The sequence below is a fragment of the Seriola lalandi genome, unplaced genomic scaffold (genome assembly GCF_002814215.2).
Source record: "Seriola lalandi dorsalis isolate HSWRI2012SDOR001 ecotype SW California unplaced genomic scaffold, Sedor1 jcf7180002054901, whole genome shotgun sequence".
NCBI lineage: Eukaryota > Metazoa > Chordata > Actinopteri > Carangiformes > Carangidae > Seriola > Seriola lalandi.
Genome location: NW_019525453.1, coordinates 8,024,810 through 8,049,384, shown reverse-complemented (window position 1 = coordinate 8,049,384; position 24,575 = coordinate 8,024,810). Strand labels below are relative to the sequence as shown.

At 41.9% G+C, this 24,575-nt stretch overlaps 1 protein-coding gene across 1 annotated transcript in view; it reads left to right on the top strand.

Moving 5' to 3' along the window:
* Positions 1-225: 225 nt before the first annotated feature.
* arid1b (AT-rich interactive domain 1B) overlaps positions 226-24,575 on the top strand; it is a 50,848-nt gene continuing 26,498 nt past the window's right edge. The window contains 4 exon segments of the mRNA XM_087180317.1: positions 226-1,195; positions 4,641-4,835; positions 14,387-14,548; positions 19,952-20,065. Of these exon segments, the coding sequence (XP_087036443.1) occupies positions 494-1,195; positions 4,641-4,835; positions 14,387-14,548; positions 19,952-20,065 (1,173 nt within the window). The 5' untranslated portion in view covers positions 226-493.

Below are 24,575 nucleotides of genomic sequence, written 5' to 3'. Positions count from 1 at the left end.
TCCGAGCCGGGCTCACGGGAACAGAACCACCACCGCTGGAGGAGCTCAAACAAGGAGAGAAAGCGGGGATTTAAGGCCGGGGCCGTCCCTTTCTACGATGACCGATATGGAGACGGGGATGCTCGGTGGGCATACACTGAAAACCCTCGGCGGCAGTGGCGGAACTGCCCCAGCTGTTACTGGACCTCCTCCTCCTCCTCCTCCTCTATCATCATCATCATCATCATCATCCCACCACCACACACCTCCGCCGTTCAGCCACTTTTTTCAGCAGCAGCACCACCAGCGGCAAACCCACAACAACAAAAACAACAACATAAACAACATCCAGCGGGGCCAGGGAGAGAGCAGCGGGAACAGACAACGCCATGGAGGAGAAGAAAACATCCTCCTGGTGGGGAACAGCCGAGCAGAAGAGCGCCACCACCAGTACCACCTGAACAAGAGTCAGGAGGAGGAGGAGGAGGAGGAGGAGGAGGAGGAGGAGCAGCGGATGGATGCCAGCCTGGGATCAGCCACCAGCACCACCAACAACAACCCTCCTCCAAGTGGGACCAGCTCCGAGTTTAATCATTATTATGGGAATGGAAGAGGAGGGCCTTGCTTTGATCAACATGGCGGACAACAAAGCCCAGGGACTGGGGTAACAGCGGCGCTCTCGGTACACAAAACCATGGACCAGGTTCAGAACTCCCACGAAGGCTATAACAACAACAGCCCGTACAACCACTACCCGAACTATCGACCCGGCTACGGGACTAGTGGATACGGAGGTATGATGAGTCCCTCACGCCAGGGGAACAATCTGATGGGCCCGGGCAGCGGTAGCTCGGCCGCTGCTAACCACAGCAAAGCGGTTATGGCTGCTACCAGCTCCCCGGCTGGAGGTGGAAGCGGCGGCGGCAACACCGGAGGATTTCAGCGGTTTCCTGGACAGGGTCAGCAGCAGCAGCACCCGTCCGGGGCTACACCGACTTTGAACCAGTTATTGACGTCTCCGAGCCCGATGATGCGGGGCTATGGAGGTGGATATCCAGACTATAATAATCCCTCAGCACAGCAGCAGCCGAGCATGGGGTTGGCTAAAGACATGGGTTCCCAGTACGGCTCGGCTGCTCATGGCTGGGGAGGACAACAAAGAAATCACCCGGCCATGAGCCCGGGGAATAACGGGCAGGGAAGCGGCAGGTCCCAGGTGAGTAACGCCTTGTTAAACACTTTGTTGTTTGCTGATAAACTCACATGGATAATCAGAGACAGTCATCTTGTTCCGGCTAACGTGCTAACCTGCCAGTTAGCCGCTATGCTAACCCAAATAGCTAACCTCAGTTAGCTGTTGAGCTAGGTGTAGTTTTTATTTCCACTGCAAATAGACATCATGTACACAGCCCGACACTAATTAAAGGGCTTATTTTATTGTCAAGCAAATAAGGCCTCGTCTTTAGTCAAGTAGTTGCAGAAACATTAATAAATAACCACCAAATGAGTTAACAGTAGTTAGTAAAGTCATGGTTTTGGTTCTGTGTCCAAGGTGACTCCGTTTTTAGCTCGCGAAGCTAAGCTAACATTAGCATTTTAGCTGTAGTTAACCGAACCGCACAGGCCTGCAGAGGCTGCATGTATGTATGCAATCACACCGCGGACTGTAGCTGCTGTGACAACATATAATCAGCTGTTATAGTGATAAATGAAGTCTGGGGACGTTGACATTTGGTGACAGGATCTGACAGTTAGCTTTCTGACAGCTCCATTCAACCCTGACATCTACTTATTGCCTCATATATGCTAATTATCTCTTTTGAGGTAATTTGAGGTGTCATTGCTCTGTAAGTTGCTTCTGTTGTTGGAGAACAGACCCCCCCTATAGAGAGGAGTTTTATCAGCGGTGTGAGATATTGGTGAGGCCGCTCCTTTAGTTTCAGATCTGGCCTCAGCTTTGTTGGGTTGGAGCCCATTATGGCCCCATCGACACACAAGAGCCCTGACCTTCACACATGCAGATTAGCCATGTGCCCATTACCACCGGCATAACACTGGAGCTAAATAGTCAGCATGCTTCCCCCCACCACAACATCCAGGGCCTGCAGGAGGCCTGAGCCCCCCCGCCCTTTACCCACACTGCCTCATGGATCACTCCTGTCTGGTCATTCTTGTTTCATGTCGCCGGGACAGTTCACCATAACCTGATCATTAAATACACTGGAGGTTACAGAGTAGGATGGTAGAGTCTTTTTGCTGCAACTAATGACTGCTTTCATTATAGATAAATCATCTTTTTTTTTTTTCAATTAACCACTAGGTCCACAAAACAAATAAAAAAATAAAAAAGAAATAAAAAAGAAATAATGAAAAATACTAATCACAACTATACTGAGGTTTCAAATGTCTTATTTTATCTGAATCAAAAATCCAAAACCCCAAAGAGATTCAGTTTAAAGAACATATATGAGGAAGAGGAGCAGCAGTCATACTATTAGAGGAACCTGAGAATGTGAAGCCTTTTTTTCACAATTCTTCCCTAAAAGTGGCTGAAGCAATTAATTGATCATCTGAATAGTTGCTGATTATTATTCTTTCAATTAGATTAGATTAGATTAGATTAGATTCACTTTATTTATCCCACAACTGGTAAAAAGTCACATACTGGCACACTCCCCACCAGGCCAGCCACTGGAGTGCCCCATGATGTGACTTTTTACTTATCAAATGATTGACTGAGAAATTAAATTGCATACTAATCAGTGTGTTTAAAATAAAAAAAAGTAATATTTTCAAAGACAATACTACATTTTTATTTTTCTTGTATTGTGCAGCACAAGTCATTTGCAGCTATTGTCATAGGTAAGAGGCACAACTTGGAGGATGGGATACAAATCTTTGCTATTGTGCAGCGAATAGAATATTCGATGGTCAGAAGAGTCTTTAAAGATTCTGGAAATGCTCTTTAAAACACCAGTAAGTGCCGATAAATGACCTCCTGAGTTTTTCAGTGATTGTCAGCGATTTATCTTTCAGAAAAACTGATGCTCGGCATGAGAGACACATTAATACAAGAGAGGCACAAACTAGGGCAAACCAACCTCCCGATAAGTCATTCGGGATGTTGTTTATCGGTCTTTCTGTCTAGGACATTTCAGATTGATTCACAAAACAAACCATTATTGGTATGTAGTATCACATCCTTATGTCGCCCAATCCTAGTTTTAAATAAAACCTTTAATCCTTAATGTTTTCTTCCAGTACATGATGGATTTGTGAGCTGCTCTGCCAAAATATCTCAAGCTTTCATTGTTTTACTGGAATAATTTAGCTTTAATCAGCTTCTGTAGAGTTTTATGACTGATCTGAGAATCAGACTGTCAGATGTTTTACTGAGCATCGTTGATGGCCAAGTTTCCCTCCCTTCTGTTTACATCTGGATTATTGATCAGGTCTTTTTCCAGCTGGATCATCCTCCCTTACTACTACCAGCTGTGTGGACTTGGCAGAGCTCCAGAGCCGCTCCACTTTGTTTTTTATGTGTATTTTCTTTTCTCAGCTGATGGATGGAGATGTTCCATTCAAAAAAACATGAAAGAACAGGATTAAATGTCTGGATCATTTGTGTGTGCGTGTGTGTGTAAAACCATAAATGGTTTCTATTTTTAGCTGCAGCCGTGAAACATCTGTTCGCACTGAGTCACTTCTCTCACCTACTATTATGTCAGTGTGTCAAATACAGTGTGTGTGAATATTAAAGTGTACCCAGGTGTGACTGTTGACTCCAGTTTAAAGTGGCCTCCCAGACTTTTGGATTTGTCACATCTTGCTGCTCCAGTTGATTCTGTTCTGACATGAGAGTTTAGTCCCAATTTTGTTTACATTGTACCTGATGATACATTGGCCTTTGAGCTAATACATTAGCTGCAGAGTAGGGCACCATGAGCTGGGTGTGACGTAACACAACAGTGACAGTGTCCTATCCTACCATACTGGTTCTCCAGCTTAAAGGTAGACCCCCACCCCAGTTCCACGTTTGTACCTTTTTATACAGAACGGCGGCGTAACATTCTCGCCTTGAGCAGGCTGTGGAAAAGGTAATCAGGAGGGGCAAGTTGTGTCAGGCTTGTGTTGTACAAGGTAATGTCTGACCATGTTGGAAATCAAAAGTGTTGATAGTTAATCCGAACAGCCACACTGGAAGGTAAGGTGAAAAGTCAGCGGTCACAGAGGTGGGTGATGTGATATATTTTATATGGAGATAGTAGCGCATGCTTTCAGGTAGTCTCTTCAGGACGACATCGGCTTTTCACATTAAAGGTGACGTAAATAGTTGTGTGAAGAATAATGAGTCTGAAGAGAAGTTCAAACCATGACTCCTTCCTCACCTCTACACAGCTGACCCATCACGGCATGAGGTGGGTGCGGTTGTCAGGTCATCGGTTTCAGAAAGTCACAGATATGGTCGTACACAACAAACCTAAGTATACCTTAAGTACACTCAGAGGTGCCTCAGAGTGTACTGTTCCCTTTAGCTGCTAATACTAGTGTTAAATGCCTTGTATTTACTACTACTCTGAGTACACATGTTGCCTTTGTAAATTAGCAGCAAGGTCTGTGGTGACAGAATCACTCATCATCCAGTCATTTCTCTTGCTCAGGTGCCGGCCATGGACCCGATGGCGATGAAGCGCTCTCAGCTCTACAGTATGAGCAACAACCCGTACTCCCAGCAGCAGCAGGGGGCGCCGTACCCCGGCCAGCCCTACGGCTCTCCCTCCCCCCACAGATACCCGATGGGGATGCCCGGCAGAGGGCAGATGGGGATGGCAGGGATGCAGTACCCTCAGCAACAGGTAGGAGATGGTCTGTCAACCTTTTTGAAAAAGAAAAAACAACTTAATTTCAAACTCTAAACGTACTGATACTGAACTTGTATCAGTACCTTAGTTTGGGTTTGAATCCGTTGATACCCTCTGTGACTTCTTGATCACTTTTGAAGAGAGATTCTTATTTATTTTGCATCTGATGGCAGCGGTGCAGGAACAGGTCTTCCATTCGTATCTTCAGGTTTCAGACCAGACTTGGGTCTGGCGGTTTGGTTCAGGTCTTTTACAGATGTTGGTACGAGCTGGTTTCAGGTCTCATTTTTAGGCCTGTGCAAGATTAGATGGTTATCCAATAGCGATGTTGATAATTAACCGTTTAACCATTAACCAACAATAAGAATTTTGACCGATTTAAAACTAGCAGTTAAACAAATGTATGTGTGTATACATATATTTACTGTATATCTATGAGAGACAATCCCCCGTCATTGGATACTAATCCTGGCTGGTGGAAAGCTAATCAGATGTGCTTCTTCCCTGCGGGTCTCACAGTTAACAGACTGCGCACCAGGCTGACCCCACAGCATGTCCACATGTTGCTATTTCAAAATCCAGTAGACAAGCTGTCCGCTATGCTGAGGGCCGAGATAGACCTGCCCTGTTTATTTTATTTTGAGGTCTGAAAAATGTGACTACAAGTTTAGGTTTTGTTCACCTGTTGGCTGTTTTTGATCATTAATTAGCCGAGAGAGGAGGAGGAGGAGGAGGAAGTTTTCCTTACAGCGCTCTCCGCACTGCAGGATTCAGTCAGTGTTTTCGCGTCGTTAAACTGTTTATACATTAGAAAGTCTGGCTACTATATGCTATTTATTTGAAGTTATAAAATATTTTCCTACACAGGAGGTCTAGGCTATTATGCCGGTTCTGCACGCAAAAAAAAACAAACCATTTGTTGTATTGGGTCACAGACCCTCATCCGTTCTAGTATATTTTAATCTTGTCGGTTAACGAGCATTGGCTAAATTTCAAAATGAGCATCCTATTATCCAGTTATCTTTGGGTTTGATTTAGGTTTTTTGGTATCACAAAGCTGCCTCACTTGTAGTTGGGTTACATCACCCTGGTAACCTGTGCTGCCAGGGTAACCTGCTGGGCCAGGTTAGCTTCAGAGGATCTAATCAACACCTGCCAACGGTGTAACTACTGACCAATCAGCTCACTGTAAACAGTCATTATTCATGCAGCACATTTCAAACACAGAAGCAATTAAAAAAAAAAAACATTAAAACTATAAGCAATAAAAAACAGAATAAAATCAATGCGGACAGAAAAAAATTATATTTAAACATGAGATAAAATGAAATAAAGAACATAAAATGAAACTAAAATTTAAAAACACAAAAGTAGTAATAGAGCAGAAATGCAGTTATAGTGCAGCTGCAGGCATAAGTTGCCCTTAACCTCCTAGGACCTGGCGTCCACATATGTGGACCTCACATTTTGGGTTCTCTAGACCACAATACTAACTTTTTCTCAACAAGGGCCTGGTGACCACATATGAGGATATTATACTGCCACTCAGTAATCGAAATTTAAAACTAATGTCCTCATATGTGGACATCATTTTTCTCAGGTCCCAATCAGCCTATATAGCAAAGAATAGAGCTCGGGTCTTAGGAGGTTAATGCAATAAAGGAAATAAAGAAATCAATCAATCAAAGGCACCGAAGAACAGCAGAGGTTTTAAGATGGATGTTGTTAGAGATCAGTCAAATCGTTTTGCTGTTCCAGACTTCACTCTGGTTCTAAGGAACAGAGGGAGGGTTCATCACAATAAATAAATACATAATAAAGATAAAGCTGCATTTTAATTGAGAAAAGATTCTTTGGTTCCCGACAGGATTCCTGACAGTGTTAATGCTGTTACTCTTATTCCATCGCTGCAGCTCAGAAGTGAAAATTAAACCCTCTGCTGTAATTTATCAGAAAACGACACTCTGAAACAAATGATCCAACACAGTCTACAACTAAATACCACTGAATGTTTGTCAGCCAACAGCCAAATGTTGGGAAATGGGTGAGTTGTTGTACTGGAGCAGCTTTTTACGCTCACAGCTACAGTCTGTAAGTTGTCCTTTGTGTGCTCAGAGCGGTTCAGTGTTTCCTGCCACTCTGAAGCTGGGATGAACTCACTTGTTTTGAGAGACTTTGAGCTGGTTGTTTGTTCATGGAGCAGACCCACTGATTCATCTGCAGCATCACCGCCTCGTCACCGGATGAGCCGCTCGCAGGACAACACAGCCATTGATGCTGTCAAACCACGTGGCTCCCGCAGAGGGGGCCGTGCTGGGCCGGGCCGGGCCAGTCTGGGTCAGGCTATTCCTGGTGCAGACTGGGCTCCGGCTATTTTTAGACTCCAGACTTCTGGTCTGGGTCTTGTGCTGCTGCTCAGAGCAGAGGGGCTCCTCCAGGTTTATCAGTGTTTACTGACGACTGATGCTGCTTCTGAACCGCCAACACTGACCTCCTGTAACCTTCAAAGCCAACTGTATTGAACAGCACTTACTGCGGACTTCAATGAAGTATAGAATGATATGATCGACACTCCACTGCTGTTCATGTGTAGGATTAGTGTCATTTTATCCAAATTATTCCTACATACACAGCTTCTTTTTCATGCATGTGCAGTGGTTCCAGACGTCTGTATGCGGCCATTTTTACCAGTGAACTTTATCATCAAAGATGAGCGTGAAAGGGAGTCAAAGTTAATGCTTCCATGTTGGTCGATGTAAAAGCTATTTCCAGTCATGACTTCAAAACACAACCTCTTTACAGTATAAGCGTTAAACTGAGGGTTACATATGTAACTATGGTTCTGTGAATTCCTGGTGGCTGCCAGATGTAAATAAAAGGAATAGAAGTGACGTGATGGAGCTGTGAGGAGGGTGGGGCCCCTCGTGGGTGGGTAGTCTGTGTTTGAATAAATATTTTGAGTTTGTATAGCAGGCGTGTTTAAACTGAAACGAGATGTTTAGTTGCTCTTAAATGAGTTTAATATTATATTTTATAAAATTCTTCTGACAGTGGTGGCGGCGTGGAGGCTCCAGTATAAAACCCTGTGGGAAACCCTGGTATCCTTTTAACAAGATGCACAATCCCTCCCAGCTCCAGACATGACCCAATTAATCTCCTAAAGACCCCTGGGACAAAGGTTTGTTTTTGGGCCCCTGTTGACCCCCACTAGAGATATGTCATTATGTGTGTCATTATTTGCCCAGACACCAACCAGTACTCTACAGCCGAAACGATCAGTTGATTAACTGATTACTCAATTGAAAGAGAAGTCTTGTTCCAGCTTCTGGTTTCCCAGTTTTCTCGGACAGTAAACACAGCATCCGACCGTTGTGTCGTCAGGGAATAATGATGAGCTTTTTCATTAATTTGACATTTTATACACTGAACAATCAATCGGCTGTTGAAAACAAATCGTAAGATGTATTGATAATGAAAATAATTGTTGGTTGCAGCCTCACAGTACTTCTGTGATGGAATATGACCTTGCCTGAGGTTTTCTGTCTGTAAATGGCCATTAAACTCTGTTTGGTTGATAAATGGTATAAAAGTTTCTGAAACGTGTCTAGAAATATAGATATTCAGTTTATGGTCATGTCTGATGAAGAAATGGGTCAAATTGTTGGATGTCAGAAGCTGGAACCAACTAACATTTAACATTTCTGCTTAAAAAATGACTAAAACAATTATTTGATTATCTAAATAGTTGCAGATTAATTTTGGTTGCAGCTCTACACACAGTTTACAAGCTCAGAATCACTTGCCACAGTGGTCTACAGTGCACTACCATATAAACACAACCTTCTGGGTTTTTTGGATCTTTGTTTTCACTGATCTCTCAGTATTTTCTTGTCTCTTTTATTTCGTTCGACTTTCTAGTAAAAGTTGTAATACCCAACATATTTTTGAAGTCTTGAGGAAACCTCTCTGTTGGATCCTGGTGTCTGCTGTTTCCGGTGGACCCTCTGCAGGTGGTTTTCTCAGCCATTCTCTCCTGGCTCAGGTCTCTGTTCTCAGGTCGTAGATTTCTCGGATCTGTTTTCTTCCCCTGGAGCTTTTCCTCTGACAATCCTCTGATGTCGTCTCACAGATTCCTCCAGAGAGAGATTGTCATCACCGAGTAACGGTGACGTTATTACATCATTACAGGTTGACAGAGGTTTTTTTTTTTTTTTTTTGGTTCAGCCAGAGGGAACTTGTCAGTGATGTTGTCTCTGCTCAGATGAAGACAGCCACAGGGGCTAAGAGAGGAAAGGTAATGACTTTTATGTGAGCGAGGCCCCAGATGGCCTCAGGACTCTTCCTTTATTAACTCTCTGATTTCAGATGAAATTGGATGTCGACCAGTCAGCGTCCCCCCTCTGTGCTGGTTAGATTGATCCTGGTTTTTGGGTCCAGGAGGTTTCTTTTCCACTGGTGACTTTCTGACAGAACATTTTAGAGCAATTCTTCAAGTCTGAAACCCAAATCTGGGACTGTATCCTTCATATTTTTCAAAGGAACAGTATGGAAACTGTGGGGAAATCCTCCAGATTAAGGTCCATTTTAATCAGGTTATTTGCGGGTTTTGAAAAATCTCAATAAGAGTTAGAATTCAGGTCCTTTTTGTTTAATTCTCACGATTGTTCATCATCAGTTACTGTCCCAAGATATTTATATTAATTTACAACTTACAACAAAAATAATTTCCTTAGTTTTCTCTGTATTTACCTGAAGGAAACTGGCAGATTCGTGTCAACAAACACTTCTACTATACCTCATTTCATCCTCAGGGAACAAACCAACATCCGCTGTGCCATTGGCAAATTTATCATTGCAAACATGCAAACGTCTTGCTTTGTCCGACCATCAGTGCGAAACCCAGAGAGATTCAGTTCACTGTGATAGAAAGCAGAGAAAATGATTTCAAAGATCAATCGATCATCAATATTTCTCACTTCACCCTGTGGCCTCTGTAGCACCGATGTTACCACACTCTCATTAAGTCTGCTTCAGACTGCAGACATCATCATCATCATCATCATCATCATCATCCCTGACTCCTGCTTTCATCACCACACTGATATTACACCGCGGTTGCTGAAGTGCCTGAGCACATGCAGGAGTTGCTCTTGAGCAAGGCAGTTAATCGTCAGCGCAGCTCCAAGCGCTCCACTTCTCACAGATTGCAGTCTGGTTGCGTCTTATTGCATTTTGTGTCAGCTTGTATTCCCGAGGAGGGCGTGAGCGTTCAGGGGGAGAACGGTCTAATGGGAAAGGTCTGTGGAAGTGTTACAACACCTGATTTAAATACAGGATCTCAACCTGTCTGTACACCTTTTTTAATGTTTAAGTATAGAGCTTATTATAATTAGTTTGTGTCAGTGAAGCTGAATCAGTTTTGGTTTTCAGACTGCAGCAGCAGCAGCAGCAGCAGCAGGAGGAGGAGGAGTCAGGCTTTGCTGTAGATCCTCCGGAACCGGTTTGCTCACTGTTGTTAGAGGAAGAACAAAGATTATTGAAACTTCCTGGAGTTGATATGTTGAGTAACTCGTATCAGAGATGCACCCCATTCTGCCACTTTAACATGTTGGTTTCATGTCTGATAAACACACTGATCCATGGACAGTGTCAGATTTAACTGTAGCAGACCAATGTGAAACATGCAGAGAGAGAGAGAGACTCAATGAATTATCTCAAAGGTCCCATATAGTATAAAGGTAGATGTCCATGTGTAGTTTGATTATAGATCAGGTCTAGGTTCTATATTAATACTGTGAAAGTATCAAAGCCTCAGTCCACAGAGAAATGCACACAGCCTGTATTCAGAAACTGAGCCTTAAAACGAGCTGCCAGGACCTCTGTAACATTGTGATGTCACAACAAAGCAGACACCGGCCTAAGGCCCGCCTGCCTGGACCCACCTTCCAACCTCGCAGGATTTTTTGGGGGGATTTTGGTTGTTTACTTGAAATCTGCTACATTTTTATTCAATCACTCAGAAAATAGTCAACCGATCAGAAGAGAGGCTCAGGGTTTTAAAAAAACCTTTTATATTTTTAATGTTCATTTATGTCAACATCATCCTTAGAGAAATCATCTAAGTAAGTAAATCTTTATTCATATAGCACACTGAAAATCTGCTTAACAGGCTGCAAATTAAAACATAAAATGACGAAAGCAAATGAGTAAATAATTCTGTCAAAGACGAGCACAAATAATTAAAAGAATAAAACCAAAGAGAGACAAATCAGGTCAAGGGAGCTTCAGTGAAATGCCTCTGAGAGCAGGAAGGTCTTTAGTCCAAATTTAATGTCCTGTCATTTTCTGCTTGTTCGCTGTCACATATCGTGAAACAGGCAGACGAACTCGCTCTCTAAATAAGATTAAATGATGAAACTGATGTGAAAGCGTCAATGGATTCCCTGTGAGAAGAGGAGGGTTCAGTTGGAAGAAAAAAAGTTTTAAAAATCCATCAGTGATGCAGCCTGAGAGAGAACTGAGAAAACACTCTTCTTTGTTGGTGTCGTTACTTTGCAACCCCCGACTCCTCTGTGGACTGGCTGACATATTATTTCTGAAGTACTCCCGTCACGTCTGAACGAAGACTGAACCAACATTTATGTAACTAGAGCCCCTGCTGGGGGGGGGGGGGGGGGGGGGGGGGGGTGACCAGGGCAAAAGGATGGAGTGAAACTTAGTTGACTGAATATGATTTATGTAGGGAGAATAAATAAATAAAGAGTTTGCTGATGAAACATCAACATGGATCCTTTTTTATAAGTTGCTTTCCCCCATCATTGTTAATGATCAATGTCGTGCCAGTTCACACTTAAAATGAACTAGTTCGGCCCTTTACTGCATGTCATTCCCCCTCTCTCTGCCTCCCCATTTCCTGTCTCTCTCTACTGTGCTATCCAATAAAAGCCCAAAAAAATATACTTTAAAAAAATGAACTAGTTCAAGGTTCAGTTCATACAGATGAAAAAGAACTAGCTCACGTTCATTCTTCATTTAAAAAATTTTTTGAACTAAGTTCACAGTTCCAAAAATGAACTAGTTCACATTCATTTGTTCCGTTTCTTTTAAATAAAAGCCGCTATTCTTTTTCAATAGAACCTTCTTCTGCCCATCCATCACCACCAGTTGTACATCACTGAGGAATCACAGACATGGGTTACATTTAAAATCCATATATAAATATAATCCATCTGGGTTTTCACTTGTTTGTTCATAAAACTGCTTCAAATGCTCAAACAAACTGGCTTCAGCAGTAGTAGATGCGTCTGTACTGTCTGTACTGCTAGCACCAGCCAAGCTGGGCCGTGTCTATGGAGACGTCATGTGGCGTGCCGTAAAACTGTTGTAAAGCGTGAGCTAAAACTGTCGTTCATCATTTGTTAACTGATTCGTTCAGTTCACCGTTCACAAAAAACAAAAGAGCAAGAGTTTGTTTTTTTACAAATGAACTGTTCACTGAAAAGAGCTGCAACATACTGTATCTCCAATATGGTTATTTTTCTCTTCTCCCACACTTTCACCAAGTAACTGGCTCATTTAAATATATATAATAAATACTGAACAAAATTAGAAATGCAACCCTTTTGTTTTTACTCAGTTGAAATAAAAATTAAAAAAAAAGAAGTTCTACACACGCAAAGGGTTTATTTTGCTTACATATCTAATTTTTTGACCAGCTCAGGGTACACCTGTGCATTAATCATGCTGTGTAGCAATCATGCCTCACCTGTCAGAAATGCTCACTGACATAGAGTAGAGTTAAACACGTTTGTGAAAAAAAATAAGAGAAATAAACCATCTGTGTGTGTAGAAAAAAAGTTTATTTCAACGCATGAAAAATGGGAGTAAAAATAAGTGTTGCGCTTGTATTTTTGTTCAGTATAAAATGAAGTGTTATTAATATATACACAGTAGTGTGCAGAAGTCTGGCCCTTCATGGACAAATCCCATGTTTAGTTCATTTTTGAATCCAAAAAAAGTAATTAATGGTTAATGTGTGTGTGAAGCACTTTAAAACCGGCTCAGTGTATGAACTGTGCTCTCGGCTTTGGTTTAGGTCTGGTCGTCAGCTGATGTGAAATCAGCAGGAATGCGTTTAAAATCATAAACGTGGTCACATTCTCAGTGATGATCATGTGATTCTCCTGTGACTCTAATAAATGTAGAACAAGCCGTTGTTCACAGTCAGGAGACATTAAGAGGCGCTAACAGTGAAGGGGTCAGAGGTCAGATGTCCCGGCACCTGGACAGTATGATGACCAATTTATAGAGTCATGGAGTTGTGGAAGGGTTTTTATTCCAGGCAGAGACAGTTTGATAATATATGTAATTCTCAAGGGGTGGGGGTGGGGGGGGGGATTTTCAGGAAAGTAAATATATAGGTCACTTTCCAGGAATTCTGCAGAGTGTGTTTTCCGGCTTGTTTCACATGTTCAGCAGAGTGGAAACAAAGTGAGAAACAACTCAAACTACACCGTCGTCTAAATGTGTTTTCAGTAGAGTCTGGGTGACGTGAAAAGGTGGATATTAACAGTAGATAAAAGCTCACCAGAATATCACTGCACAGCTCCATTTCAATGACGTCCTATGTAATAATGCATTGATCCTATAGGTTTATGTTATGACCACCAGTGTTAATTATTTCATCTTCATTAGGCATCACGGATGGCTCTAAATCCTGCAATACCCATGAGCCCCTGCCTCCATCGCTATGGAGCGAACAAGTGTTAAAGTCGCTGAATTCATCCAAAATGGATGCAAAATTTTAAAGTAATCAACGACCAGAGACTTTCTAACACAGCTGTTCATCTCTTGTACTGAGTGGAGACTTTCATGTCCATCCAAGACACAGACGTAGAATAAATGTAACGTTTGTCAAGTTTTCATCCAAATTTTAACCGGACATCCAGAAAATTATCAAAATAAAATGCTAATTAATGTGAGCTTCTCTCCTCTCCTGCTGTGTGAGTATGAGTTGGCTGGTTTATGGAGGTAAACAGCTGGTGGAGCTGATTCTCCAGTCGCTGCTGTTAAAGCACTGCAGAAGAAGATGAGGTCATTAAAAGAGCTTCAGTCGAAGCTCAAACGATGGAAAAACATGTGATGGAAATCTGACATTTCTGTTTGTTTCCTGTATTTTGTGTGAAGAGGGTTCCAGCCTCCTCCTCATCGCTCCACACAGATCTGATGTTTTCTCTCTCTCCATACTTTGCTTTTTATCTACACAACTTTTCCCCCTGAGATACTTTTAAAATAGATCTTTTATTCTGGTTTAATTTCCAGTGTTTCCACTCAAACTGAAAATGCTCATAAAACCTGGTGGATGGAAACACACTTAGTGTCAATGGTGAAAATGAATGGGTCTTTCAGAAGTGATGGGACCCAAAATAGCTCTGACCACAACTGAGCTTGGCTCAGTTTGTCTGTAGTAAATCAGCTGTCAGCGCGCCGACTCGTTATTTATTCATGGGAGACTCATTTCACTGATGTTTGTTGTTTCTCTTCAGATGGGATCTCAGTACAGTCAGCAGCAGCAGCAGCAGCAGCAGCAGCAGAACATTGGTGGTTACTGTCAGCCGGGCCAGCCCCCATACTTCAGCCCCCCACAGCAGCAGCCAGCTGCCCCCAGCCAGCCGCCGTACATGCAGCCCCGCCCACTCCCACAACAGGTACAACTAGAACTCCAAAGGCTGTTCCTACAGGGTGGTCGCCTCCTGAGGGCAACATGTGACACAGACACTGTTCTCACAGGCTGGTTGTTTCATTCTGATCAAATCATGAAACTATAGACTTCCTACAGATGTTTCACAATAAAAGCCTTCAAGGGAAAGGAAGGGAATGTTCAAGAGCTGCAGGTAACAATTATTTGTCCTCGTCAGTCCTTTTCATTGAATCGATTATTATTTTCTTGATTCAGTCTATGAAATGTCACAAACTAGTGAAAAACTCCATTGCCACAGGAAAAATACTCTTTGTTTTAAGGTGGATTTTCTAATGTTTTAGAGAGTATAAGGAATAAACCAGTGATAAGTGACAACTGAGAACATTCCCACAAAAAGTCCACACTGCAAACGTCCCACAACCCGAGTCGGCATCTTCATGTCACTTCATTTGTCTGTCCTCCATCAGTCCGAAACGCAAACATCTTTTCACAAACTGTCATATGACAAGATGACATCAAATCCAGCAAACGTTTGATACTCTGTGCTTCAAAAGTGACTGAAACAATAAATCAATTAGCAAAATCATTCACGATGAATTTTATTCCGATCAATTTATCGATTAATCAACTAATTGTTGCAGCTCTAGATTGCTACTTTAATTGCTTGAAGGCTTTTAATGTGAAAGAGGCAGAAAAAGAGGAATGAGGAAAGAGACTCTCATTAAAATATGGTCGTGTATGAAAACAGAAATAAGAAATAAAACCTCAGACGAGTAAAGGACACAGTGGGAAATATCGAGTAGCGAATTGATTCTGAATTGGACTTGAACTCCTTGAGTCCTTCACACCACTAGAAGAATGAAAATAATAAACCACTGTGGGGGCGGCTGTGGCTCAGAGGGCAGAGCAGGTCGTCAATCCCCGACTCCTTATAATGAAGTGTCCTTCAGCCCTGATGGTCGGGCCAGGACCCTTCACGGTAGCTGTCTGTCCTCAGTGTGTGTGTTCGTTTGAAGATCACAAATCAGACAGACAAAAGAAACATCTCCCTGAGCACTGAGTCAAATATATCGGATCAGTCAAACAATCTCAGAGAAAATTAACTGGCTGGTTGATGGAGTTTAAACAGCTACAGAGACGCCCCGGCCTACAAATCATATTCTTCACACGTAACTTAACTTAGAACTCACAGTCATCAGATTAAAGGAGGAGTCAAATCACAGCCTTGAAGCTTGAAAAGAATAGACCCAAAATAAAAAGGTTATTGTTTACTGTTGTTTTACCTGTTTTACCTGTTTACCAGTCTTAAACCTGGGCTCAATCAATCAGGCAATTGCAAATGAAACGGCTCAGGTTTCTGGACTTTTTTCATGACAACAGGTTTTTTTATGGACTAAAGCTTGGGTGTATTTTGTTGAAGGAAAGCTTGTGGTGAAAATGGTGAGGTGTCGTCCCTCACAAGCCGAAACAGTAAGGAGCTGCTGCAGGGATGTGAAGATCCTGAAATGCTTTGCACAGATAGAATCAGGAGACTTGGAGCTTTAAAGTATATTTTTTTGGGGCTTTTATGCCTTTAATGGACAGCACAGTGGAGAGTGACAGGAAACGGGGAGGCAGAGAGAGGGGGAATGACATGCAGCGAAAGGCCGTCCGATGCGGGATTCGAACCGAACCGAACCGACTGCAACGAGGACTGTAGCCTCTACACATGGGGCGCCTGCTTAAACCACTACGCTACACGACGCCCCGGGAGACTTGGAGCTTTAAAACAATGTAGAACTTGTCAAGGTTGAGTGAAGACCGGCGTCCGAGACAGACCGAAAACACACCTAAGGGACAGTGTCGGCTTAATATAATCAATATGCAGGTGAAACTGTCAGGTCCCTATGTGTGTGAGGAACATTGAAGGAAGTCCAATCACAGTAATATAAAGCAGGATTTCCCCTGAGACACCCCCACTCTGACAGCCTTAATTAACTCTGCGAGAGAGCGATGGGAAAGAAAAGAAAGTGCTCCTGGTGTGAAGGCTTCAGACCCGCACAGAGTTTCTCGTTGATTTCACCTTCACAGACAGTTAAAGGCAACACACAACAGACGCTTTGAATCACATCAGGTCACCTGAAGCCTGTAGCACAATTTGAACAAATAAGAATATGTTAATAATTTATAATAACTTGAGTAACATCCATTTAGCCTAAACTACACTGTTTGTTCATTCGCTGTGGCTCTGATGCTGCAGTGGTTAATGAGCTAACTCCTGGGCTGATCTGGGCGTATTTTACTGGAGCAGCATCAGCTAGAATAAAGTTGATCAAAATACAACAATAACCCTTTGTTTACTGTGTTTTCATCTGCTAGCGTTGCAGTACTGTCGTCATTTACTGCAGCCGGGCTTCACACTGCGAGCGAAAATGAGTTTGTATGAGTGTTTGCAAAATACAGATTTGAATCAGTTACCGCTCCTCCTGTGTTGTCAAAGCTGAATGTAGAAAACATTCAGGTAGCAGCTGTTTTTTATTAATGTTAACTCTGTGAGTAACTCAATGATAGAACAGAATAAAACCAGTCAGTGTACTCAGCCAAAGATTGTCTGAGATAAAAAAAAAAAAAAAGCTCCAGAGAGTGTTTCTGTAGTTTCAATATGTCCATCAGAGTGAGACGTCTTCTCTCAAGAGGTTCGATGATTTCAGGAGTCACATTCTCCCAGTTAAACTTTCATTTATATGAGATCAATAATTTAATCAGGTCAGTGTCATAGTTTTGAATCAGGTCCTTTAGTGTCTGGATCAAGCAGCTTGTGAAAAATAAGGTGTGTTAGATTCAGTGTGTCAGATTTAATCAACATTGATATGAATATAAGAATCAGATCAATCTGTCCGTCAGCAGACACTCATTATTAACGGGACATCACTGAAGCTAACGTCTGACTTCAGTTACATTTTACACAGTCAACGAACAGACTGAGTTTATTATGCACGATTTTTCTGTCTGTGGCATTGATTCATTTGGTGTCATGTTCTTCTGTTCTGGTTTCCTGTTTCCTTTATTTTACAAACTCCCCCCCCTGCTGGAGTACGAAGTATAGCCATTAGCTGCGTACCAATGCGGGGGCCTTTGGTAGCTGTCGTAGACCACGAAGGCCAAACTGAATTGAGACGGTCTGGGTCTACGGAGAATGTTTTGACCTTACCTGTCGCCTAGCAACCTTGACAACACGTAACTTTTTTTTATACCAAAACCTTGAGGTGTTAAGGCCCTTGTTTTTAACAGTTGTACCATTAGTTGTTCAACAGAGCTGAAACCCAATACTTAGATTTAAAAGTGTAATCCTTGGGCTCTGTGTTACCGACTTCCAATGAATCTTGGGATAGTTTGGGCCACAAAGGATCCACCCGTTGGCGCCTATGTTACACAGAAAAAGAAGGATGCATTTCTCGGCTGCATTTGAAGGAGTTCTCAGTTGCTGCTGTGATGCAATCGGTCTTCAAATGCAGCTTCAGAAGGATGAAGCTCCTGAATTGGGACACAGCTACTGTGTGTTAGGAAGACTTGCAGCTCACATAGATTTCAGGTGCAGTGTTTATATGCGCATGTCAGGAGCCAATAAGCTCCTTTGATTAGTTAATTGCCTTATTGACTTGTTTAGTTTGGTTGTTGGGTTGTTGCTTTTCTTTCTAGGTTCATTTGTTTGTTCACTTTATTCTCCTTTGAGTTTAATTCTGTTTGTATGATGTTGTATTGACAGAAGAGGTTTGTGGGACTCTCAGTGTAGCTAATTGAATTTGTGTTGTTGGTATTGTTAACTTTAGTTGTGTTTCTGTTACTGTTTTATTCTAGAAACCACATAAACACAGAGTGTAAACCTGCACAGTCTCCTAGTAAAGCTGCAGGAAACTCCAAAGTGTCTTGTGTATTGTAACGGATACACCACAGTAATTACAAACTCCACAACCAGTAATATGAGAGACACCACATGTGACCTATAGCACACAGTGGCCACACTGTACAGACAGAAGGTGTAGTGAGGATGCACTGATGTGAGGAATAAATAGCCGTCTTTCCACAGAGCTTAGAAGTGTTCGCAGGGCAATAGCGTATAATGATGTGGCGCCATGTGTCAACCCGCATTCATGCTACTGTTTAGATATTCTGTTACTGATTCTCAAATCATTTTTTTTCTTATTTTCTAACTCTGATGCAGCAGTTATCTGCTAAAAAAAAAACTGAAAAGAACTTCAGAGGAAATTCTGTTGTAATTAAACTAATGAGTGATGTTTTTAGCTGCCAAATAATAATTTCAAACATTGACTGGTGTCTGCTTGAAAAATGCAGTTGCTTTGTCTTCCATTCACATCATTGTCATCTGGTTTTTTGTTCATTAAAATGACAGAATTGCAGCATAGTTTACGTCCTTGTTTGTGTTTTGTTTTTTTTGTTTTTTTTTTTTGTTTTTTTTTCAAAAAGTTGCACAAGCCTGTAGGGAAAAAATATGCTCAGCAGTGACTACAGTGTGCTGTAGCTCAGCTTGAAAGCTCAGTCATGACCTTGGAATATAACGCCTTTACCACAAGGTCCATTTAGTAGTTCTTCTGGAGGTTTTGAATGCATCACACTGTCATCAACAGCAGATTAAGTATGCTTAAGCCCCTTTTCCACTGGTCAGAAAACCCACTAAGACCTGCTAACATTGGGCTTTTGTTGGCAATCGGCTCCCTGCTCCTGGGTGAACCTGCTCATTTTTGCCCTTTTTCCTGTTGTAATGTCTTTCAGAGCACAAACGGCACAGTGCTGTTAATCCAGAAATGTCCCAGCTACACTATGCTCTGGGGTGAAAGAATGAGCTGCAGCCCTGAAATAAGTTTTAAAAACACACAATCACTGATTGAAGTGTCTCACACAGACTCTGACACTGTTACAGCAGCAGCAACAATCCGGGGATGAGACGTGATAGATCTGTTTTACTTGTTTGCTCCGCAGCTAGCACCTCACTCTTTCTCTACTGTGTCTGTGCTCTACAAGTGCATGTGATGACATCGCCCCCTGCAGTTGTGTGTGTCCTCAGTCTGAACAGAAAAGGCAAACTCAACTGTTAGTGGAAAAGGGGTCAACTGGCTTTTATTATTGGAGTTTACGTGCGTTAAAAAAAGTTGCTTATACCCACCAGTTTTGGTGTAAAAGGTATAAGATTCCACAGAAATAAAAAATTAAAAGTACCTCTAAGTCTCCCCATTCACGGTGATTTAAAAGCCAGCATCAGTTTGCTGTTTTAAGAAAGCTCCAGAGCAGCTGCTAAATGGACACTGAGGTGAGATAGTTTTGGTTCCAGTGAGAGTAAAAAGATGATCCGACAGGTGTGAGCTCTTGAGTGTTTTGTAGTCTAAACTTTGTTCCTCCGTCTGTGTTGACGCAGGAAGTGCCGCAGGAAGCGTACGGGGGCCGGGGCCAGTCTGCCGCTATGACTCCTGGTAAACCAAACCATGAGGAGATGAGTCTGAGCCAACAGGAGAGACCGTCCAGCCTGCCGGTGAGTCTGAACAAAAAAGCACATCACTCAGCTACAGAGGAGAGATGATGCTAGCGACTGCTGTACAATAACGTCTCACAAAAAAAAAAAAAACATTTATTTGTCATTAAATGGCAACAAATCTGAGAAAAAGTGTAAGGAAATCTGCTTTAACAATTTACAGCATCGAACATTAATGATGTTAGCTTAAATATCAACCGCCTGTATCAAAGCCTGTGATTGGCTGCAAATAAAGTCAAGTTGTCCGTGTCACACTGCTGATTGACTTTATTGACCGGCCAACAGAAGCTGCAGATGAGGGATGAGGGTTGTTGGGACTTTCAAAGTAAACAGCACCATTTCTACAGATGTTTCTGAAGGCAAACATGTTCATGATACTGTTTTGCTAGTTTATACTGGTTGCATCACAAGGCTTAGTGCTTTATAGTCAGTAGTAAAGTTTGTCAAAGTTGTGTGAGGAGTGGGTGAACGGACCAATGTTAAAGATCTAAGCTGACTATCCTGTCCTGCACTGCTTACAGCGACAAGGAAAACATTTTTTTTCCTTTTGTCTTTTTTTCTTTTATTTTGAAATCCCTCACATCTGGCCAGACAGTTTTCTTCCTCAGACTCTCAGCAAACCGTATTTACAGGCCTGTTTATCCTGAGGTTTGACTCTCTGCCCTGATTGTGACAAAGCAACAGGGTGAAAACCAACAGATGGAGCAATATAATATAGAAAGAAGAGTTGTTTGTTGTGTCAGGCTCAGTGGTCGTGATTCAGACTCTCGCTGTGTGACAGATTGAACATGTTTCAGACCTTCCCTGCTGTCTGCAGGCTCTGATTGTTCTGCGGCTTGTTGTTGATAATGATGCCGTCCTCTTTCCTCTCAGGCTGAACTTCGCAGGTATCACGCTCTGAGTGCCTGATATTTCCTGCTGAGTTGATTTGTGGCGTCCGGGGCCACGCACAGATACACATCTGAAATAATGACGTGTCCTTGTGATCTGTAGCTGAGCTTACATTGAACTGTTGTTTACATTTAAAAGATGTTTACAACTAATTTTCAGCCCTGTATGGACTGCTGTTTTCTCCGAACCCAGAGAGAAGTCTGTCTGTTGTAAGTGACTTATAAATTATAGTTATAAATTACTTTATAAAGCCCAAAGGTAAGGTAGGGAAGAAGCAGAAAATAGTCAAATAATAGATAATAATATAAAATCAGAGAATAAAGAATCTTAAAGTTTTTAGTAACCACTGATGTGGTGATTTGTAGGTTAAAAAACATTTAAAGCTCTAAAACTGGAAAATAATTTTTTTTTTAATCAGCTATTCTTTTGACTACATTTTTTGCAATTATTTCGTTTTTGCTTTATTTTCTCGATCATCTGGAGCCCCTGGGCATTTGCCCGCTTTGCTTGTTTGGTTAGCCTGGTTTGCTATGGAGAAACTCTGCTAGACATGTTTGGTAAATCCATTATGTAGATAAGAAACAATAGAGGCCCATTTATAGAGCCCTGGGGTACACCTGTGTCCATCTCTGAAGGTGTTTCCCAAATAGAGAGTCTGTGAAATTGATAAACTCTCAGTGTGAGTCAGGAAAATTCAGCGACTTGAGCAGAGCATTTTCCAGTCAGTATCACTCCTCCGTCAGTTTGGTTGCAGAGGTTTCACTCTGTTAGAAAAACCTTCAGGAACCGTTTTATAGCTGCTCGAATGAAATCTCCTTCAGCTCTGATGGTGAACGCTCCCGTTTCTCTCTATCTATCTGTTTCTCTCCTTGCTTCTCCTTTTTATCTCTCTACCTCCCTTTCTTTCTGTTTAAACTGGTTCCATTGTCATCCCTTTTGTCTCTTTACATTAAGCTTTATTCCCTCTTTCACATGCAGTTTTTCTCCTCTGACTCCCTTTTCCTCTCACTATTATCTTGTTCCCGTCCTCTTGCCCTCCCCTTCTCTCTCTTTTTTTCTTCCTGTCGTTCTCTTTCGGTGCCTCCTCTTTGAAGTCAGGGTGCTGATGCAGTTGCCATGGCAACAGGCGGAGGGGAGACGGGCTCTGTTGCAGGAAGGGAAAATAAAAAAATCAGCAGAAATCAGCTAAACCCGAAAGCCTCACAGAGTCTTTAATAACTTCACTACAGAGTCCATGATGCTGAGATTATTTCCTCTAGTTTAGATATTTACAATGTTTAAAAACTTGGTATATTTTTTGCGGATTGTCGCTCATGGTCTCACTGGCATTGAAGCAGTGCAGAGAACATAACACATCTTCAGTTTCATGTTACTGATACAATAATAATAATAATAATAATGACATTCATTTACAAAGTGCTTTACATTGTTGAATGAGGATTAAAACATTTCAGGATTACAATTAAAATAAATAAATAATACAACAATAATTTGGTATAAAAAAGTATTTTAAAAAACTATTAATAAAAAAAGAGGTAAATAGAATAGAAAAAATTAAATATGAAAATCAAAATTCAAACTTCGCTTTTCTCTGGATTTTTTGCAAATTTCATCAAGATTCAAAATTGAGACATTTTTTCTGTGTTTTTAGAATAAAGTAGGTAAAACCAATGTTAAAGTCTAAATTAACCTGAAAAGGAAATATATATAAGAAATAAAGAGAAAAATAACTTTCCTCAGTTTGTTGCTCTTTGGTAAGAACATGTTGGAGACAGCTGTAACATCTTTACCACCAGCTTCATTGCTTTGGTCTGAGGACACGGCAGTGTTCAGTCTGGTCATCAACACAAGCCATCAGAATCAGTCTGATTCCCAGTTTAACCCAGTCATCTAAACCAGTTACAAGAACCTAATATACCCCAAACTACTTGAATGCTTTTACCCTTCGGTCATTAAAACGTATGAAATTAAAACACCCCACACCACCACACATGCTCTTCTGTGTTTGAATCGAGATGAATTTTAGAACCAAGTTGATGATGTTAAAAGTATATAGATGAATAGATGATGAAAATTGTATTATAATGTATTTTTTAACATTGTTGTTTTCTATATTTGTTCACATTTAGTCAAACTATCCATAAACATTGCTGAATCAGTTCCTGTTTGTATTGTAGCCGTGGATTTACAGACAACTATCACTGGATTACTGTTGCATTGAGAAAAACTTCAAAACTCGATGATTCTGAATGAAGTTCTGCAGCTATAGCGTCTTGTTATGAAATTGGAGCGCGATTCTTTTTTTACTCAAATTCACCTCACACAGTATCTCTGCTTCATGTGAGGAAAAGAAGGGGAAAGAAGGGAGGAGAGGGGGAAAAAGGGAGGTGAGGATAGGAAACGGAGGAGAGATATGAAAATTACTAGAAGGAAAGGAGGGGAAGTATGCAGGAGAGAGAAGATGAAATGAAATGGGGAGGACAGAAGGAAATAGACAGCAGGAGACAAAGAGGAGGAGGTGAGAAAGAGTGGAGGAAGATGAGGTAATAAGAGGAAATTGTGGAGGTGAAATGGAGGAAGGAGGTAAGGAAGTGAATGAGAGAGAAAAGACGAGGTGAAAGTTGGAGGAAAAGGAGACATCAGGTGATGTGGTGGAATGCAGGAGAAAGAAGGGAGGAGGAGATTAGGGTGAAGGAAAGAAAGAGAGGATAAAAGAAGGAGCAACAGAGACATGAGACAGAAGGGAGTAAAGGAAGATGGGATGGAGGGGAAGGAAGTCATAGGAGGAAGAGATGGAGGAAGAAGAGAAGATGAAGGGGGGGCAGCAGGAAAATGTGAAGAGAAGGAGGAGAAAGACAGCAGGATGTGAGGAAGATAGGGAGGGAATGTAGGAGGAGGTGAAGGAAGAGAAAGGACATGTTAGAGGAGGAGAAAAGGAGGAATGTGGAAGAGGAAGTTAGGAGGAGGAGGCGAGAGAACAGGTGAAGGAGGAGAAGGTCGAGCAAGGCTGCAGAGAAACACTCTCGCTCTCTGCAGCTCACTCTTTATAATTAGACTGTGTGAGTGAGTGTGTGTGAGTGTGAGTGAGTGTGAGAGAGGCAGTGCAGCAACTGATTGGCTGAGCTGTTGGCATGAGGAGGAGGGAGGGAGGACGGGTTGCTGCGCTGTGATTGGCTGGTCCCAGGCCCAGGGGCAGATGGGAGATTTCAGTGCAGTGTTTCTCTCCTCTTTTTCTCCTTCTTCTCAGACTCTCTTCGTCAATTTCTTTCCCCCTTCGTTTTCCTGTCCTCCTTCTCCTCCATCCCCTCCTCCTTTCTTTCTCTTCTATTCCTCACCTCAACTCCTCATCTTCTCTTTCCTCTCATTGCTTCTTTTCATCTTTTCTCCATCCACCTTTCAACTCCCCCTTTTCTCACCTTCTCTTTTCTTGTCGTTTTTTTTCACTTTTCACCCTCCTGTAGTTTTCTATGTTGTCTCATTTTCCTTCACTGCTCACTTCTTCATATCCTTTCTTCTTATTTTTCTTCCTCTTTGTGTTTCTTTTTTGTCATTCTTCGTCTCCTCCTTGACACCTTATTTTTTGTTTCTCATGTTCTCTTCCTTTCTTTTGTTTCATCCC